At 39.5% G+C, this 21,690-nt stretch overlaps 1 protein-coding gene across 1 annotated transcript in view; it reads right to left on the bottom strand.

Moving 5' to 3' along the window:
- The window catches only part of LOC122800267 (sodium-dependent serotonin transporter-like), a 333,197-nt gene that overhangs the window by 164,287 nt on the left and 147,220 nt on the right, over positions 1–21,690 (bottom strand). Inside the window, exon 3 of the mRNA XM_044069756.1 lies at positions 9,521–9,740. Within this exon, the coding sequence (XP_043925691.1) occupies positions 9,521–9,740 (220 nt within the window). The remainder of the gene's footprint in view (positions 1–9,520; positions 9,741–21,690) is intronic.

Raw genomic sequence — 21,690 nt, 5'->3', positions numbered from 1 at the left:
TAATAGAGACATAAAGGCGACAGGATAAGAAAGTAGCATTGCCTTAGCCAGATATAGCGATTGATTGGCTGCTAGATTATGTCAGAGCCCTTAATAATTTAGACATTTGGGCAAATACGTTCAGAAGTTGGAGGACAGTGTTATGGTCATATGGTTACTGAGGAGTGTTGTCTCCTGGATGCAAGGGTCAAAGACATGTTCATCTACCCATGAATTTAACAATATTTTGGTCTTGTCAATATATTTAGCTGTTTTAACTGATACAGGTATCTTATTCAATAAGTGTATAATTCTAGGAATTATATAGTAATTTATTAACTTTTTTATGTTTAAAGGAATCAGAAAATCCATGTTTATGAGTTCTGGAGCTTTCATTAACTTCTATGTCCAACAATGGCTGAAGTATATTATTGCTAAAAACCTTAAAACCAAAAATTAGCTTACCCAGAATATATTTGTAATGGAACGCAAATAATTTTAACTGTTTGCATCTGTCATATAATCCAAATCTTTAACATATAATATTTTCTTTGTAAACCTCCTTTTAATTTGTTTAATGCTTTTAAGCTGTGCAGCAATGTATCTAGAAAAAGTACTGTTATACTCGAGTTTTGGCGTTACATGTACTTTATATAATAAAAGTGAACAATTGTCATCTCTTGATGTATTGTTTTGAATATAAATAAAATGCCTTAGAGCTGTGTTTTTCATAGTTTGAGCTTGTATATCAACGGAAAGATTTAATTGTTGTTTTTAGATCTTTATAGCTGTTCACTTCAGTCAGTATAAATCAAGAAAATGTTAGAGGTCTCTTTATGCATAGTTTTGCTTAATATACTGCATTACACTTATCCTTTCTAAACTGCAGGCCATATTGTCTCCCTAATTTTCTATCTGTGACATATAGGAATTTACAATTGTGAAATCTTCATCACTATTCACAAGGATATGAACCTTCCAGTAATTTGCATATTTACAGGCTCAATGATGTTTATCCAAAGGAATTGTTCCAAATACTATATTAAACAATATTGACCACAGAACTGATCCCTGAGGTACTCCAGATATAATCCTCATAGGTTCAGAGTTTCTGCCCAGAATTTGTACCAATGGGACCTTCTAGACAGCCATTCCATAATACATCTAATTAAATAAGGATTGATTTTACTATCATTTGTAACTTTATAAATCTCAGAATGTAATAAAAAATTGAAGGCTTTAGTTGGGTCCAAATAAATCACACTACAACTCAACTCTATAGCCAAATCTTTTGTAATTTCAATGTAGAAACTAGCCAGGGAAGTAACGGTCAATCAGCTTTTAGGAAACCCATGCTGAAAATATCACATAAAGCCAAATTATTCTCTTTGTTGAGTATGTCAATAAGACATCTCTCAAAACATTTTCCTAGAATCAATGTAAGACTTACCAGCCTAAAATTCCATACATCCAGATTATTTCCTGTTTTGAAGATTGTAATCACAATTGATTATTTATTTCTCTTTTTATTTATTTACTGTTTGTTTACTAGGGGTGGGTTAGTCACATTGACCCTTTTCAGCCATGATCTGGGCTCAGTGAGCAGATAATATGCAGGAAAAAATATCATACAAAATAAGACAAGTGGATGTAAAGACATTATACATTACAAGCCAAAGGTTGTCAAGAAGCAAATAAAACATAAGTCCATGTAATCTTAGAGATGTTTACAAAAAAATAAATATATACAATATACACAGAATTAGAGTGCAATGGATGAACAGAACCAGATAAGAGCAGGAGTTATTTGAATTACTACCCTCCATACTTTAGGGACAGTATCTGATTTTAATAAGACATTAAAGATAGAATGAAGATGAATGTGAATGAAAGTCCCAAGAACGCAGATTTCAGCAGTCCTGTGATGGTTCTGAGGCCCAGAAACATTGGCAGAATTAATGCAGGCTTATGTACAAGGATCCAATTGCACAAGTACAAACAGCATTCCAGTGGAACTGGGTGTGCACCAGAGTTCATCTCTGAGACCACTGCTGTCCATACTGGTGATGGACTACATTTGCAAACAGATCAAAGGTGACAAATCAACAAAGCTGCTGTATGCAGATGATGTAGCTTTACAGGTAAACTCTGAACAAGAATTTCAGAAAATGATAGGGGAATGAAATGCAAAACTGAAGGCACAGGGGATGAAATGGAGTACAGATAAGACAGTTGTAATGGCAGCAAATGAGAGAATCAGAAGATGCTGAAAATTGAGATAGAATAGAAAAGACTGGAGCAGGTTAACAGCGTCAAGAATCTGGGAGGGGTGATTGAGGAAAAGGGAAGTCCGAACGAGGGCTGCAACAGAGTAGCACAGAGTGTCAGGGGTGGTATGTGTCAGAAGACTGCCAAAGAAGCTGAAACTTAAGGTGTGCAAAACAGTGATGTGACCAGTACTGCTGTATAGTACAGAAACCAAGGCAGTGAAGGCAGAGCAGTTGAGAAAGCTAAATGTGATGAAGATAACGTGTCTGAGACAAGTGTTGGGAGAAAGAAGGAGAAATGAGGACATCAAAGCAGAAACACATGTACCTCCAGTTGCAGAGAATGTCAAAGAGAACAGATTACTGAGATTTTGGGCACATGTCAAGGAAATCAGAAGAAGACAATCCGGTGAAGAAAATTTGGGACAAACAGGAAGAAGGTAAGTGGAAATGAGGTTGTCCTGCAAAGAGATGGCTGGATTGTATGAAAGAAGACCTGTGACAGGCAAGACTGTTGAAGAAGGAAAGAGAGTGGCATTGAATTTAGAGAGAGATGGCAACAGCTGAAACCTTTGATTATCCAAGACAGATTCTTCCCAATATGTTAACAGCTTGATGTTATACATTACATTACACAGAGCTGCCTCAATCAGTTGCTAAACATATGAGCCTTAATGTGTTAGTAATCATTCCATCATTGGGCAGGAATAATTTCACTTAATATAATATTAATAGCTATTTACATCTATCTAATATAATAATATTAATATATTAGAAAGACATACATCTGGAGAATTTCTCCCTGGGCCGCCGCTGAAATTTGGCTTTGATCCAAGATGGACTTTCCCAGTTAACAAATGTTAAATAAACTAAATAAATAAATAAAATATCAGCTCTTTTAAAACTCTCAGTCAGTAATAGCACTACGTTTCATAAAGGTTAAGGCACTAAATAATAAATCTTTATCTACAACATAAACCAATATGACTATACTTTGGTCTTACATTTAGTATCCTTACAATCATTTCAGGAATATCTATTAACTTTAGCCTAGGGAGGGAAGAAAGTATTACCCTCTCTTTACTAATGTCACTTTTTTGTTGGCTTCACTATGGAGACCCTATAATCAATATGTCACTTTTTTTACTATTAGTTAGTTCATTGCTGTTGTCATTAATTATAAGATATCACTCATTAATGCTCTGCTCTCCTTGAGGTCATAGGTTCATAGGTTGGTACTAGGCTATCAGCCCTAGGGCCTATACAAGCCTAGCCATAACAATTCCCTGGCTGTTTCTTCCCACAGTATTTACTTCCCTGGACCCCTGTCTAGCAGGGTGACTGACGTGATCCCTGGGGTGAATTTCCTATCTCCCATCCAGTCATCAAGGTTCCTTTTGAAGAGGGCCAAAGAGGCACTCTGCTTGACATGTATGGTCAGTTTATTCCAGAGTTTGGGGAGTCTCTGGGTCAGGAACCTATCCCGCCAGCATGTTTTGTTCATTGTGATGACAAGGTTTAGATCCCTGGAGCGTGAGTCTCTGAGGGATTGGGATTTCTTTAAGTGTAGCATGTCCAACAGCTCTGGGTTTGACATGGCCTTGTATGTTAAGCAGAGATCACCTCTGAGTAGACGATATGCAACAGAGTATAGGTGGAGTTTTTTAGACGGTCAGCATAGGGCATCTGCTTTAGGCCTGTGATTCTTTTAGTGAGGTATTTCTGCAGCCTTTCCAGCTGTTGCAGATGTCTTGAGAGGTACATACCAAACGGGGTGTTGTATTCTATAATGGGTCTAATTAGGGATGAGTACAGTGGGACAATAACCTCCTTTTTTTGGATGAAAAGCCCTTTGTGATGAGGTCTGCCACATAGAAGGATTTCCTGACTGTTGTGGCGATGTGGTTATCGAAGGTGAGACCACTGTCCACCTGTGTCCCTAAGTCTCTTATCACACTTTCGGTGTTTAGTGTACTGCCACCTATGTGGTAATTCACGGGTATATGTTTTTTCCCAAAGGGGATAACTTTACATTTCTTGGCATTGAGCTTGTGCCCATGGCTCTGGCACCAAGCATCTGTTTCTGTAAGGCCCTTTTGTAGAATACCCACATCATTTGGGGATTCAATAATGGCTCCCAGTTTGCAGTCATCTGTAAACTTTGTTAGCCAGAGTCCCTTAGTGTTGGCCTGTAGTTCAGAGAAGTAGATGCCAAACAAGAGCAGTCCCAGGACTGAACCCTGAGGTACTCCACTTGTCACTTGTCTGGAGCTGGATTTGGAGTCAGCTACTTTTACAGTGTGGGTTCTGTCAGTAAGCCAGTTGGCAACCCATCGAGTAACGTAGAGATTAATGCCCAGCTTAGTAAGTTTATCTATGATTCCAGAGTGGGGCATGGTGTCGAAGGTCTTGGCGAGGTCCAGATAGGCTGTGTGGACCACCTTATCCTTGTCCACAGCTCTGGAGACTGATTCGAAGAAGTCAATTAGGTTCAGGAGACAAGACCGGCCTTTCATGAACCCAAACTGCATGTGGTCCAGTGTTTGAAGGTTGCCAATGTCTTTGTTTATAAGTTCCATGATAATATGTTCAATGGCCTTGCAGATCAGGCTCATCAGAATGATGGGGTGGTAGGTCCCAGGATCCAAGGTGGATCCCCCTTGTGGAGTGGGATAACTGTAGCTGTGCTTCACTCAGTGGGCAGAAAGCCTGAGGTGAGGCTATGATTAAACATGACACTTAGGTGAGGTGCCAGTTCATTTTGTAGTTCATGTAGTACACAGCCTGGGATGTCGTCTGGTCCCATGGATACTGTATTTTACCTTTGGAGAGTGAGTTTTTTGTCTGTGTGGCTGTTATTACTGGAATTTGGCAATCTTCCTGTATTGAGATGAGCCCTATAGGGGGCAAGAGGGGGGTGAATTTTGCATTGAATCGATCTGCCAGGAAATTGGCAATATCCTTGGGATCAGTATATTTAGTGCCATTCTGTTGTAGCTCAGGGCAGACCTGAGCATTGCCATTTAGATTCTTGACATAGCTATAGAATGCCTTGTGGTTGTCTTTGGAATCTTTGGCAATTTTATTTTCGTAACTAGCTTTGGAGGATTTTATGAGGGATCTCAGCTTCTTACTGAGGCTGATAAGGGAGTTTTTTGCATCCTGGGATTTCCCTCTTTTCTGCAATTGTTTCTTCCTTTTTTTTATAAAGTTTGTTTATGGCAGGGGACCACCAGAGTGGCTTCCTTTTTTTGGAGGAGAGCATCTTGGTTCTATTGGGGATGGCACGATTCATGCATGAGTGGATGTGCTCGTACAGAGCCTTAGTGTAGGATTCAGCAGTCGAACTTTCAGTTCCCGTCTGCATGGGTGTCATGAAGTTTGTCACTTCTGACTTGAGTAGCATGAAGTTTTTTGCTTCTAGCACTGGGTTTGGTCAATACTTTGAGTCACTGCTTTCCATCCACAGTTTTGTGCTTCTGGTTTTATACACATTTTGAAATATTTCATTATGATTTACTAAAATATCATGAGTAAATTTTATTGGTCAAAACTAGTAGACCAAAAGGGCAAATTATCAAAATATTTTACACTAAATATTTTACACTACAGCTATACACTCCATGGAAGGTATTGCTCTACCGTAGCACTGAGGTTACTAAACCATAGAATATACTAATAAAAAACTTTATCAGTTTGCTCATCTGGTTGCCAGCCTTGACAGAATAGACTTTGCTCAGTCAGCTGTCAATTGACAGACTGAATACTATATGTCTGTAAACTTCTGAAATGTGAATTTAAGATTTGGTTTCCATGCAAATAACTGCTATGATTTTTTTTATTTTTTTTTTGTATAGCAGATTTAATTTTCCCTTCAAACACTGCTTTAGCTATATATGTAAATGAAGCAATGTATTTATTTTAATACAATTTGTGAAAAGCCTAGTTTAGTGCCACATACTCTTGGTGTAATTTGTTTTGTACACAAGATCTATTTGCATTGTTGTCTGAGACATACAGACACATACACACACACACAGACACACACACACACACACACACACACACACACACACACACACACACACACACACACACACACACACACACATACTGCTGGAAAGCCCACAGAGATATCTTATTAAAAGGATACAAGACCTAAACAACATGTCCTACATGAACCAATTCAAAGCCTTTCAACATACTCTGTATCCTACAGACTGCTAAGAGTTGACCCTGCATCTGGCATACAAGGCTTACTCTGACCTAAAAATGATGAATTTACTGCACATCAGCAAGTCAAATGGCATCAGAAATAGTTGGTCTAGAGATCTAAACCTCTTTTGCAACATCAACAGAGTGGTTTGGAGGGACAGGTATAAACTGCAGAGGATACCACTGCTCTGGAACAGACTCCCTATCCACATAAAATAAAATTCTACCCTGTCCATATTCATGCACAACTTGGATCTATGGATGGGAAACTTTACCCCATAATTGCCCCTGTATAGCTAATGGACAGTAGCAGCTCCCAGATGCTTTATCTCATGCATGGGTCCCCTCCGTTATCTATGGAATTATCTCAGTTATTCAAATACTATATATTTATTGACCATAGTACGGGCAAGGTCAATCTTCAACCAAATGTCACAGGTTAATTCCAGCACAAAAAGTGAAAATGGCTAAGTTTAAAATGTCCCACAAGGGTAGCTAGCTTAGTACATAGCTATGAACCTATGAAAGTCAAAAACAAGGCTTGCTCAGGTAGAAGTTGTGTGATAACATTTAAACAGTGTTACAATGTATGCAGACAAGTGGCTAGAGTTTTCATGATTCTAAAGCACTGCAGATATATTATTCACAGGTGAAATAAGCAGATATAAATTGTCGAGAACACAATAAATATTAGTATGCACAATACATCTGGGAATGATTATGGCAATACGGAATACTGAGAAATACTTGTAGATAATGATACTCATGTTAGCAAGTGGTGCTTTATAGTAATATATATATATATATATATATATATATATATATATATATATATATATATATATATATAGATAGATAGTCGTTCCTGAAATGATCTAAACTTAGGGATATATATATATATATATATATATATATATATATATATATATATATATAGATAGATAGATAGTTGTTCCTGAAATGATCTAAACTTAGGGATCAACAGTAAAAAGATCAATAGAAAAATAAAAGTAAAAAGATCTAACCTGAAAACACTGACAACACTGAAGTTATACTGGGGGAGAGTTTATGCTGTTGTGTGACCTTGAAGCTGGCCAATTTAGTTAGCAGAGGTGAATAATGTGACATAATTTAACCACACAGAAAACATTGAAAACTGTGAAAAATCTAAATCAAACCATGTTTTTCAATGTTTTTGCAGGGATGCAAGCCCCCTAACCCCCCATACCCCCCAATCAGATATACCAAATCTGAGGTCATACAACAGTGGGGAATGGGAACAAACCCTCTCCCAGTATAATTTTAATTTTGTCATTCTTTTTCAGTGAAGATCTTTTTGCAGTTGATCTTTTTATTGTCAGTCTTATATTGTTTAGATCATTTCAGGTACACCCACGTGTATATATATATATATATATATATATATATATATATATATATATATATATATATATATATATATATACACACACACACACACACACACACACACACACACACACACACACACACACACACACACACACACACACACACACACACACACACACACACACACACACACAAAACAGCTCACACTCTTCCTAAAATGGACAAAATGACCTGCAAATCATGTATTTCAACTGAGTAGACATTGTTACTTAGGTCAATCTACAACATATATCATAACATTGCAAATATATTTGTCATGAAAATGCATCTGCATCTAAGGCAAAGTGAACAAAAATGGGGTCTATTACAAGTATGCTAATAGCTTGTGAAACACTTGCACACTTGAAAAAGCAAGTGCTTAAACTCCCACTAGCCCAATCTCCCATTACTACTACTTATACCTCTCAACACCCAACCTTATAGTATTGAATAGCCCTACTAAAGCTCTAACTGTAACCCTACAACTCCCATCTAATTCCTAACCGAAGTCCTCACTTTACCCTTAAACTCCAAACCACCCTAAACCTAAATTCTGCAGTTGTTCTCTAACCCAAAAACTCCCTTCCTACTTCCTAACCCCAAAACTCCCCTTCCTGCTCCCTAAACCTAAAACTCCACTACTCTAAACTACACTTCCACTCCATCTCTCTCCCTCCCCATCTGCCTGCTCAAACTCATATTTGATTCTGAGTGTGAGCAGCAACCTACATGAGTTACAAGACTCTTGATTCCTTAGCTTTCAGACAGCAGCCTTTCAATGCTTGGGATGTAAGCACATGTTGCAGACCTACAATGTTTGCTGTTAACTTGTGAAGAATGCATCATACTCTAGTAGCTGTACAGTGTGTACATCAGACAGTACCATGGAGTAACACAATCAGAAATGTGTCCCATGTGCTAATCAGCAGTGTATGCATAAATGACAGAGGACACAGGCCATAGTGGCAGAGAGTATAAACGCTGTGAGAAGCAAATGATTAATGCTAGGAGTAGAAGAAAGCATAAGAAGTTCCCGCTGTCAGTTAAAAAAAGAATATAACTTCCTCCATGATTCAGCACAGAATTACAGATTTGCATCTCATTTCATCCCCCACTATGAAGTAATTCTACTGGAGCCTGTCAGCACAGTTTATAGATGAGTCTATATACTAACATATTGTTTAATATGATTGATAGCAATTTAGTTAGATTTTCCTTGAATCTTTAAGAAGCCACCACATATGTTTATTTTCCCATAATGTTTGTCATATCTGAAATGATATAAGAGGCATACCCCCTTATGTCTAGCATTCTAACATATGTATTTGCATATTGTAAAGTTTGCACAATTTTTTCTGTAACTACATTTCTTATGGCCTGTGGCTAATTAATCACTTCAGTATTGATTGTTAACATAATATTCACATTTTTTCTCTTTCAGTTGTCTGTTGAAATGAAATAATACCATAATATTGCTTATGATCTACTTAGTATAGTTACAACAGTCTGTATTCTACATTTCTACAATTTCACATTTCAACTTATATATTTCACTCAGCTATACATTTACAAGCATTTTTCAGTTGAGCAATATAAATTACATGAACATCACTCCTAAACTTTCTTATTAGCCACTTACATGCACTTACGTATAAAACTCTTCAGCAGGTGATTTAGAGAAATTTGTCCATGCAACTTTGTTTTTTCCAAAGTAGTTGGTACAGTTAAGAGTATTCCAGCTATTGTCACAGTTAGTCCATGGCAATGTTCCAGTAAATGAAGAATAGAAGTAATACAGTGCCCAGGCTATGATGGTGTTGTAATAGAATGACACATATAAGGCAATAATACAAATAGCATATCCAATCCCTGAAAGAAAAACAAAATGGAAAATTACTAATCTCTAATTTAGGTTAATAGCATTTATCAAAAAAATATTGACTGATCAGCTAGAAAATAATTGCAACAAATGAAGTCAAATTTAAAATGACATTTTTTAAAAATGCAGTCTACATATGCATGATTATAAAGTGCATTGCATTAGTAAAAATAAAGTTAATTATATCTATTTTGTAGTTCCCATATCTATCTTTCAGTGCCCCTTGTATGCAGGAAGCAGCAAAATACCACCTGGAGAAAAATCTCACCAAATGACATCTCAGGGGAGGTCACATGAAACCACAAACAGCAAACTAAAATAAAGTAAGTAAAATTTAAACCATTGGCCAGATTCAATAAAGCCTTCACAGTCTGTTTACACTGTGTGTGCATTGCACTACAGCATGCACATGGTGGCGCACTGTTTTGAATTCAGTAAGCAGCTCTACATGGTAATATCTTCACACATTTTAAGGACAATTATATAGAGTGGCTTACAGATTGCATGTCTGAGATTACTGGTCAGATAAGACAAGAATGAGCAACAAACACAGAGAGGTAAGACAGAGCTGCATATTTGCAAGCAATACTCATAAATGGTTGTGTGATCACTCAGTGCACTACATCTAAAATGGGTATATGAACAAATAACTGTTACATGGTTTCATAGTATTGTAGATGATGTTGCAGTTGGTTGTATGCAGAATGATTTAAATTCCCTGCTGCAAAGGTGTTTGTGTGGCAAAGAGGGATAAGGCACCCTTACTGTGTTCTGACGTTTTGTTGGAGTGAGACTTCAAATCCAGACCTATGTACAAATATTTCATGTGTACTAACATTTTGTAGTGTCATAAATTGCTTTTCCTCAGTTTCCTTATTTTTATCTTTTTATTTATTTCTTTATTTTATTTTGGCCAGTGTTTGCATGGTGTGCAGCTTAGCGCAAACAAGGGAAATGGAGAAAAATGAATGCAAGCTTGGCTGTGCTTATCTTGTTTGTGCAAAAGTTAACAATGTGCAAACCTGGACTTGTGGCCCACCCAGAAAGCAGACAGAACACCTGCAGAACACCTGCAGTCAGGGCATCTGTAAAAGAAAAGATCAAAAACAATACATTGTTGCAATGTTTGCTTTCCATCCCATGACTTAGCTTAGCGGTATTGCGCTGTGTTGCGTGGTGGCTAGCAAGGTTTGCAACACCTGCAGACAGTACTCAGACAGCCAATAATTGAAAATTGAAACATTCGATTAATTCTGTTGGGCACCGCACAAACACACTAAGTGGCATTGCGCTGAGGTTAACACTGACAACTTAAGAATGAGTATGAAATTATGGATATTTCTTGTAACTAGTCCTGTGGCAGCAGGTGTAAGTGTAGAGCTGGAGATGGTCCTGGGTTCTAGAACAGGCTGTGCAAACTATTTTTGCTGTTGTGACAGTGCATTTTATAGCATTGAAATGAAAAATAGACAAGTGTTATTTCAACATTCTTGTGGCAACAGTGTAAGTGTAGGACTGCCATACATATGGTCCTGGGTTCTAATACAGAATATTCCATACATTTTTACTGTTGTTTCACTTCCCATTATATTCATTCTCACTTATAACACTTTATATAGTGGAACTGATGTGAATTATATGTATGAGGGATAAGACACCCTTATTGTGTTTTCAGATTTATGACTGGGGGTATACTGTCTACTATATTTCTCTAAGTATAATTCTGCTATCTTGGCTTGCATGGCTTTCACAATTACATAACATACATACACAACTGGAGCTATATTCTAGAACTTTATCAGGTCATACACATACATGTGTAACACCTCAAACTGTCCCCTTTATTTACAAATGATTTCGGAGTATGTCTGAGCAACACTTTTTCTGTGGAAAAGATGGAAGATCAACACTGTGGAAGAAAATGTTTTATCCCTTATGGCTAGGGTTGAATTCCACACTTTAAATATCAATTTTACCAGTGTATCAAAACAAGTGTGTCAGGTCATGACATGTATTTCCCCAGTGCATGTCTGCAAACATAACTCACCTAACAGTTAACTCTCCCAATTATCAATATGTATTTCCAAGCCACATCACCAAACAGCCCTCAAACCAAGACCAAGTATAAGACTAACATTCCACTTCTAAGTATTTATGTCCTCCCTGCTTGACACTGCTGTGCTCTGCTTAACATCGAGCAAACACAGTTGGCATCATTGCTCGGGTTTACTCGCTACCAGTAAATGCATTAACTGGAATTAGCAGGAAAGCATAATTTCCCATTGCTCCAGGTTGGGTGTTAGACATGGCTGGAGTTAATGGGGAAGCTACCAAGTTTAGGACATAGACGTGGGGTGTCCAGGAGTCCAGCATATTTATTGGACTCCTAGTAAAGCACCACAGCTAAAGACTTGTGCAGTGGGACTATTCTGGCTCCCAGTACAAGTCTCAGGCATGGAGTAGTTCAGCTCAGGCTGTATCCAGTGCTACTGGCATCGTGCGCATTGGAGAACAGTGAAGGCATCATTTTAATGATCTACATGGGTGGAAAATGGATACCCTTAACCACTGGTTGAATTAATTTGAAACTACAGACATCCAATAGCTGTGTAACTATTATAATAAGATAATTTGTAATACTAAGAAAGTTAAATGTAGGCAAGACTGGTATGCATAATGCTCTTCTCTTCTTTTCTGTTCTTTTCTCAGCTAACACCGACATAAAGTTCAACAGACCAGCTCATGTTGCTCAGTTGGAGAGCCTGAAGGAAGCAAGTGGTATGTATGCAGTACAAGAGACTTATTATTGTAGCTTTAAAAGTCAAAGGTAGATATTGGGGGGTTTTATACAGTTGTAACAAATTGAGCATGCACATCCTAAATGTTACAGCAAGCATGCATGCATTAATCTGTAGCACAAATCAACTTTAGGAGTCAAATATAAGACTGTAGTCACAGGTTCTGGGTTCAAATACCATGAGTAGCAAATATACAGTACTGCATTTCTTTAAAAAATATTTACATTAAATTAAATTCTATATAAATGGCATAAATGCCCTGCTGTTAACTATAATCACTATAATTGGAACACACGTATGTGCAATATATGCACATTTCAAAGATTACTTTCAGCAGTCTGTAGTTATAGTGTGCATTTGTTAGAATGTATACTTAAATGTAATACCTGAGATAAAATAGTTGTATATTACTATTAATATATTGTAAGTCATATATGATGGTACTAATTTTATCTCTTTTTTTCTCTCACCCTAACCTTTTTGTCTCTTTTTATATTTTATATTATGTGTCATGAAAATGTCTTAATGTCATCCATCTGTACCACATCTACATCTAAATATTACACAGCACAATGAGGTAGGCCAGCCCCCATGGATTAGCCTACCCCTGCTCCACCAGCTCCAGCACCAATGCCCAGCACATCTTGGAGCCAACCTGGTAGCACTGCCTCTGCTGCCCTGCACAACCTGGGCCCTCATGTAGTACTTCCCTGGCAGCTGGTGCAATGCTACCTTTCAGGAGCAGAGGCAGAGGTGGTGATTTCATCAACCACCAGGAGATGCTAGGGTTGGTGCTTAGGGTAGTGCACCGCACCTTTGGTGTATGCCCTTGCCAGATAGACAGGCTGCTCTCCTTCATGGTCTGTAGTAGGAGAAGCCATCAAGCACTCCAACCACAGGTGGAGTAAGGGGACAGAGATGACAATCCAGTGGGTGAGGACTCAATTCTCCCTGTCTCCATGTTTGACAGGCATGAGCCTGTGGTGTCCCCTCAATCACCCCAATCATGGTGCCCCCCAACCTTTTGTGCCCCTAACTGTCCCTGTCTACTGTCTTATTTGTCTTGTTTGCATTTGCTTCCTCACCTACCCAACTTACCTGACCAAAAGTACCTATATCCCTTACCCAGCATTCCTCTCTTACTGAATTAAAAAAAAAGAAAAATGGGCACCTATCCCAAAAAAAAAATTGCCATACACAGGTCTCCATTTTGCACAAATGTCTTTTTGGCACACTTGATATGGTCCAGCTGACTATACAACATGATTATGTTGTTACCCCTCTCTCTGGAGGTGACAGTCCAAATTCAGCTGATATTCTGCAAATATTTTTACTGTTGAAGAAATGGATAGCTATGGTTCTTACCTACCTCCCTCCTACACATTTCTGTATTGCTTAACCTTTGTTCTTCTCCCAACTTGCTCTCCATTTCACCACTTTCCTATCTACCCCATTTTAGCACCTATAAAATGGTCAAAAAATAGAATTACACACAACACACATAAGTAGCAGAAAAAGCAATGGATCTCTTCCCTTTTAGGCCTCTGTGTTTGCATGGAGTTTGGCATAGCACACCAATGCCAAGCAATGACAAGCAGCTCTGTAATGCTGCAGTTACCTTCGTGCAGTGCTGCTTAACCACACTGCGTTATGCCAGCACACAGTAATACATGCTAAATGTACTATAAAGAACAATGTCATTCCATTATCACTATTTATTTAAAAGTATTAAATACACCTTGAGTTGAACCCAGTATCATCTGGACTTAAAAAGCAATGTGTCAATGCATTCACACCTACTGCCACAGAGTCAGCTAAGCAGCAGGTATGTTTCATACACTCAATACTAGCTCTCAGAATATTAGCAATGTGGCTTGTTTCTCCATACTACTTAAATATGCGCAAACAGGAAAAGTAATAGAAATGTGTATCTTGCATGTGCAATCTTTGCCAATCATTGTGAAACCTGTTGCTCACCTCTGTGCTATGCAAAGTCAAAATTAGCATGAATTAGTGTCATTTACTGTCCATTTTACTCTTTATGCCATGAAACTACATGTGGAAACTTAAACTGAACAATTTGTCGGGTCTATATCATATGAGCAAATGGCACAAATTGCGAACGCTCATAATATCGAATGTGCCGGACCTCAAACTTCTTATTGTAGGGGGCTGTGCCCCCCCACACCCCCCATGAAATATATATTCCAACTCTGAGATCGCACTACAGTGAGGAAAGGACAAATATCCCATTCTTCATTGTACCATGATCTCAGAAAAAGCACTTCGAGGTCCAGTACATTTGATATGATGAGCGTTCACAATTTGTGAAATTTGCTCATATGATATAGACCCCAATATGTCACATATTTACAATGCAGCCATGTGTTGCCTCTCTCCATGCACTGCAACACTGGTGTCTCCAGTACTTTTTCACAAATATATCAGCTACACTACATACATGAATATCAAATGTGTGATATGCAATGCACATCAATCTGGCGACATGCAGAACTAGAACTATCTTCAAAGTTGAACATGCCTATACATCCATCAACTGATCCTGGGAACTATTGACCCATAAGCCTAATTAGCCTTATCTGCAAGGCTATGGAAAGCTTCATCATGGACCTTATCCACAGGGACATAGGTGACCTTCAACACTCTTGGCCTGATCCATACTGGTTTTGTCAAGGATAGAGCTTGCTTATTAAACCTTGTGTACTTCTTTGATAATGTTCCCAAAGTGCTGGATGAAGGAAAACAGGACATACTGCCTATCTTGATTTAGCCAGGCCCTTTGTCACAATTCCCCATTCTGGTATCATAGAGAAACTCTCTCATCCAGGAATTAACTCATGCATTACTAGATGGGTAGCCAACTGTCTCACTGACAGAACTCTTACTGTCAAAGTTTGGGAGTTCACCTCCACCAGTAGACCAGTTAACAGTGAAGTACCACAAGGATCTGTCTGGGTCATCTACTGTTCAGAAACAATTTCTCTGAAGTCCAGGTGAGGGTAGCTGACTTGTGGCTTAACAGGCTTGCAGATGACTGTCAACTGGACCCCATCATTTAGAGTGCCTCAATGATGTTAACATATTATAGAAAGGCCTGATACGGGCAAATGATTAGTGCCAAATGCATGGATTGAAACTTAACACAAGAAAATGCCTCGTGGTCCCCTTTGGTAAAAAAATAGACCTGCTAATAATGTTATACATAGCATCCCTCTAAGGTGCAAGACTTGGGAACACAATTTGACAGAAATCTAAACTTCAGTCGCTATGTGTCCATAGTGGTAAGACACACATTCTACATTGCCCACCCCATAACTAAGAGCATTTGATCCAAGACCACAGTGGTCATAGCTCTCCTGTACTCAACCCTTATCAGACCACTCATTGATTACAATGCTCCCTTCTCTATGTACCTCACCAGACACCCACAGAAATTGGAGAGACCACAGAGGTTTCTGAGCAAGAGAATCCAGGGCCTCTATAACATGATATATATGTAAAGACTGAAAGCCCTGTCACTGTACTCAGCATCATACAGGCTGCTGAGAGGTGACTTGTGCCTGGCCTACAGAGCAGTCTGGCACCTTGGCCTAATGTAAATGCTGGCCATCTGCCAATCAAATGAGAAAAGAATAACTTGTTCCAGGGATATCAACCTAGCCTGTGACATAAACAGAAAATTCTGGAGAGACAGATATATCTCCAAATGATTGATGCTCATCTGTATTATGCTCCCACTGCAAGTACAAGTACAAATTTGACAACTGCGTGGGTGATTATAAATTCACCCCAGGGGTGGCACCTATGTCACTCATGGACATGGCCATTCAGTGCTGATCACAAACTCACTCTACTAGCAACAAAAATCTAACTATGCTCAATAAGGGTGCTTGGGTTTTTACATGGCTAGGCTTGTAAAGTCCCTAAGGCAATTAGCCTAATAACTTCCTAGGAAACTATGACGCTATGAACCAATGCAGGCCTCCCATCACCTTCTCTCCTACATCCAGTGATGATGTCATGCACCATACATTGTCCTGCAGCCTTGTAAAAGTCAGACTTGTGCCATGGTGCTTGCATAAAGTACTGAGTTTTGTAGTCTGTGTAATTAGATAGGTAGGGGTTCTCTTCTCACTGCAGTCAAGTAAGTGTGTGTGTGTGTGTGTGTGTGTGTGTGTGTGTGTGTATGTTTATCTAGCTAGAACTGCAGAAGTGTGTATCCTACAGTTACTGCTCCAGTCACATGGATTGACAGTATTTTGATAGTTGCACATGCCTACACATCCAATTTATGTAGGCCTCCCAACTTCTTCTCTCTAACATGCCCTGCTGATATCATACACTATAAGCTGATCTGCATGCTTGTAAAAGTCAGACTTGTGCCATGGCACTTGCGTAAAGTACTGAGTTTTGTAGTCTGTGTACTTAGGTAGGGGTTCTGTTCTTACTGCAGTAAAGTGTGTGTGTGGGTGTGTGGGTGTGTGTGTGTGTGTGTGTGTGTGTGTGTGTGTGTGTGTGTGTGTGTGTGTGTGCATGTGTGTGTGTCTAGCCAGAAGTGTGTATCCTACAGTTGTCATTCCAATCCCATGGATTGGCAGTATTTTGATACTTGCACATGCCTACACATCCATTTCATGCAGGCCTCCCAACATCTTCTCTCCAATATGCCTTGCTGATGTCATACATTATAATTTGACCTGCAGTCTTGTAAAAGTCAGACTTGTGCCATGGTGCTTGTGTAAAGTACTGAGTTCTGTAGCCTGTGTACTTAGATAGTTAGGAGTTCTATTCTCACTGCAGTTATCTAGGGAATGTGTGTGCACTTGCTTAACATTACAAAAAGCATTTTACACCAGCAAGTGAGACATTGTTATTGCCATATTCTTCTCACCAGACACTGCTGTCATCAGCTATAAAATGTTGTTTGAGACAGAGTGTGTGTGCACTTTCTTGACATTACAAAGAGCCTTTTACACCAGCAAGTAGGACATTGTTATTGCCATATTCTTCTCATCAGACACTGCTGTTATCAGCTATAAAGTGTTGTTTGAGACAGTCCAAGTCATACCTGAGCCATGGTGCTTGCCTTAAATACAGTGTTCTGTGGTCTGTGTACTAAGAGAGGGAGGGGTTCTATTCTCACTGCAGTCAACTGAGGGGTGAGGGTGTATGTCCACTTGCTTGACATTACAAAGAGCCTTTTACACCAGCATGTGGGACACTGTTATTGCCATATTCTCCTCACCAGACACTGATGTCATCAGCTATATCTGGTTTGTGTATGTGCACTATTTCCACTAGAGCAGGGTCACAGACTGTCCTGGAGGCCAGGAGAAGTCACCTCACCCTATACGATATAGATTACAATGACACAGTATCATAGGAGGTTACTAGACTATTGACCAGGAGGTAATTTCAAGCCTAGCCATTTCATCCCAATGTAATGCCATAGGTACTCTAGTCAATACCCATGATTGTATTTAGTAATGACTGCCTATGTCCAGGAGGGTTGTGCGTGCTCTCCTCAGTATGAAATTACTGTGTCCCATCCACTCATCCAGATTCCTTTTTAACAGTGTTATAAAGGTGCTATGCTTCACATGAATTGGCAGCCTATTCCAAAGATGTGGCAGTCACTGTGAGACAAATCTGTCCTTCTAGCATGTCCTATTCAAGTCACAGGCCATATTTACATTCCTAAAACAGGTAGCTCTAGTCCCATTTCATTTATAGATGTGCAGCAAATTCATTAGGTTTGTGTTGGAGATTGCTCTGTAAGCCAGTCATAAGTCATCCCTAAGAAGTGTATATGACACACAGTATAGTGACAGGGACTTTAATCGGTCTGTGTAAGACACATACTGGAGTCCCTTGATCTTCTTTGTTAGACACCTCTGAGGTCTCTCCAATTGCTGCAGGTGCTTTGTACAGTGCATACCAAAAAGGGTGCTGTACTCAATTATGAGCCTTATTAGTGATGAGTATAGAGGTGTTATAACCTCCTTTGTTCTAGAGACTATCCCTTTGCTAATCAAGTGTGCTATGTAGAAAGCCTGCCTTACTACAACAGACACATTGTGATCAAAGTTAAGGTTGCAGTCTACTTGCGATCCCAGATCGCTTATCACTTCATAGGTACATAGGGTATTGTTGTTAATTTGATAGTGTGAAGGGACATTGTTTTTACCAAAGGGAATGATGGTGCATTTCTTTGCAATTAGTTTGAGATGTGACTAAGACACCAGTTGTTTCTCTGTGTAAGACCCTCCTGACGTATATTGACATCATTTGGGGATTCAGTAAATGCACTCAGAATGCAGTCGTCCTCAAATCTGATCAGCCACAGCCCCTTAGTTTTGGCCTTAACCTCTGAGAAGTATATACCAAACAGTCAGCGCTGACAGATCTGCTGGTTGTTATAAAGTCACCCACTTTGATAGTGTGCAACTGGTTGGTGAGCCAGTTGGCAGCCCATCTTACAACAAAGGGGTTTACATTCAGTTTGCTAAGTTTATTGATAATGCCTGAGTGTGGGATTCTATTGAAGGCCTTAGCCAAGTTGAGGTATGCTTTGTGCACTGATTTGCCCTCATCAATGGCCCTCATCACATTTTCAAAGAAGTTTTAATAGGCAGGATCTGCCCTTGATGAAGCCGACTTGGGCTGGATCCAGGGTTTGGAGGTCACTTATGTCTTTATTTAGGAGGTCCATGATGATAAGTTCCATGGCCTTACAGATGAAGCTGGTCAGATTTATGGGTCTAGAATTCCCCAGGTCTGTTGCTAAGCCACCTTTGTGGAGGTGAATAACTGTTGCTGTTCTCCATTGCACAGGAACATAGCCTGTGGTTAAGCTATTATTGAATAGGGTACTTAATGGTGATGCTAGGTCATGTTTTATTTTGTTTAGAAGACAGCCTGAGATGTCGACTGGTCCCATAGAGGCTGTGTTTTTTGCCTTATACAAGGCTTTAATGGCCTTCTGTAGGGTGGGGGAAGTTGGAGGCAAGGTTTGTGATAAGTTTGAAGGGGATAAGTGAGTGAAATTTTCACCAGATCTGTCTGCCAGCAGGTTTGCTATCTCTGCAGGATTACTGTGTGTGATAGCATTAGTCACTAGTTTGGCACGTGCTTGGGTTTGGCACATGCTTGGGTCATACCTTTTAGGCTATGTATGTAGCTGTAAAAGGTCTTATGGTTATACTTGGCTGTGATTACTAAGCTTTTCTCAAAATTACCCTCAGAGAATTTGACAGGTCTTATTTGTCTGTTGAGGCTAAGGATTATGCTTTTCCATTGTTGGGGCCTCACCTTAGTTTTCCTAGACAGCAACTTTTTGCATTTGTTGTAAAGTTTGTTGATGCTGGATGCCCACTAGGGCAGCTTATTTTTACTTGGGGCTCTGGCTTTGATTGTCTCTGGAACAGCTGAGTCTGTACACTTATACAAATGATTGTACAGGTCTTTAGTGTAAGCTTTGGTGTAGTTACCACTTCTAGCTGGGGGTGGGGCCTGGAAAGCATTCATACCTTCCCCTAGGAGGGTATAGTTTGCCATGGTGAAGTTTTTTAGTTTGACTTCATGGTTTGTGAGTTCTGGTGTTAACTGCCAGTTCGAAGGCAACTGAATTGTGATCAGTTAATTAATGAAGGTCCGACAGTCGCAGTGGTGAATCTGTTTGTGATGTTAGTGAGGACCAGATCTAGTATGTTTGTTCCTCTTGCTGGGGTTTGGAACAATTTGTTCCAGGACATTTGAGTTAACAAAGTCAAGGAACTTTTGCGTTAGTGAATTTCGGCTAGAGTAGGCTTCCCAGCTGATAGTGGGATAGTTGAAATCCCCCATGACCAGAGTGTTTGGCAATATTTGGATTTATTCTAGATTGGTCAAGTAAGCCTCATATACATTATGATCCATGGAGGGGGATCTATAACTTGCTACGACTTGAATGGGGGTTTTATCCACAGTAATCTGAACTTAGAGTAACTCCATGGAGATGTCCTGTCTAAATAGTCGGGAAGTGAATTTAGAAACACCACCTCCTTTGGTTCTCCCATGTTCATTTTGTGGTCTGAAGGTGTGGAGGGCATTGTAGCCTTGCAAGGCAGGCATACTCTCTGAAGTCTTGAACCAGATTTCTGTGACTACACAGACATCTACATCCTCCAGTGATAGGTGTGCTTCCAGGGTGTGCAGGTTTTGGTTTAAGCTTCTAACGTTTAGCAGCATAACCCTTATTTTGTTACAATTGGAAAACTTCACATCAGCAATTTTATTTTTGAGACCTTGCCTAAAAAGGCGCTATGGGGGAGGCAAGAGCCTTTGCCAGCAGCAGAAGGCCTCGTGGTGCCAGGTACAAACCGTCTCTGGCAAACCAGCGAGGTTTGTTGACCATGTCATCCCAGGCTGACAGAAACTGGATTCCCTTGGAATGATACCAAAAACTAAGCCAATTATTAAAATCAATAATTTTTTGTTTATACTGCGACATCATTCTAGGTGAGGGTAATATGCTGCTCAAGCCACCCTGGTGGAATCACAAAATCTGTAGGCTGTATAACAGGAGGAAGAAAATCATGGCAAAAATTAGGAGGTGGAGCACCCAGCAGGAAAAAAGCAATCTCACCAAACTAAACAAACAACTCAGAGGACAAATAAAGTCCACCAAAGCCACATTTGATGTAAGGTTGGCCTCCCAGGCCAAGGACAACCACAAAACATTTTTTAGCTATGTCCGCAACCTCAAAGGCAATACACAATTGTGTGCAGAGCTCATTGTTAATGGAGCCACCTAGACTGAGCCAGAAGATATACCAAACCTCCTGGCTGATAAATTTAGCTCCAATTTTATTCCACTCTCCCCCTCAACCTTCCCTCAGGAAATATCATTAAATATAACTCCCCTTACTATCACTAGGGAACAGGTCCTTAATGCTCTCTTTAAGAACAAGAACACTGCAACAATGGGCCCAGACAATATCTCAGGATGCCTTCTAAGTAGCATGAAACATGACCCATCAGGCCCTCTGGAATTACTATTTAACTGTAGCCTCCAAAGAGGCTTTATGCCTTATGAATGGAGAAAGGCAACAGTCATCCCTCTGCACAAAGGTGGGCCATC

The sequence above is a fragment of the Protopterus annectens genome, chromosome 4.part0, assembly GCF_019279795.1.
Source record: "Protopterus annectens isolate FY-2018-M chromosome 4.part0, PAN1.0, whole genome shotgun sequence".
NCBI lineage: Eukaryota > Metazoa > Chordata > Ceratodontiformes > Protopteridae > Protopterus > Protopterus annectens.
The sequence above is the reverse complement of the archived record's forward strand: the minus strand, read 5'-3'. Positions and strand labels throughout refer to the sequence as shown.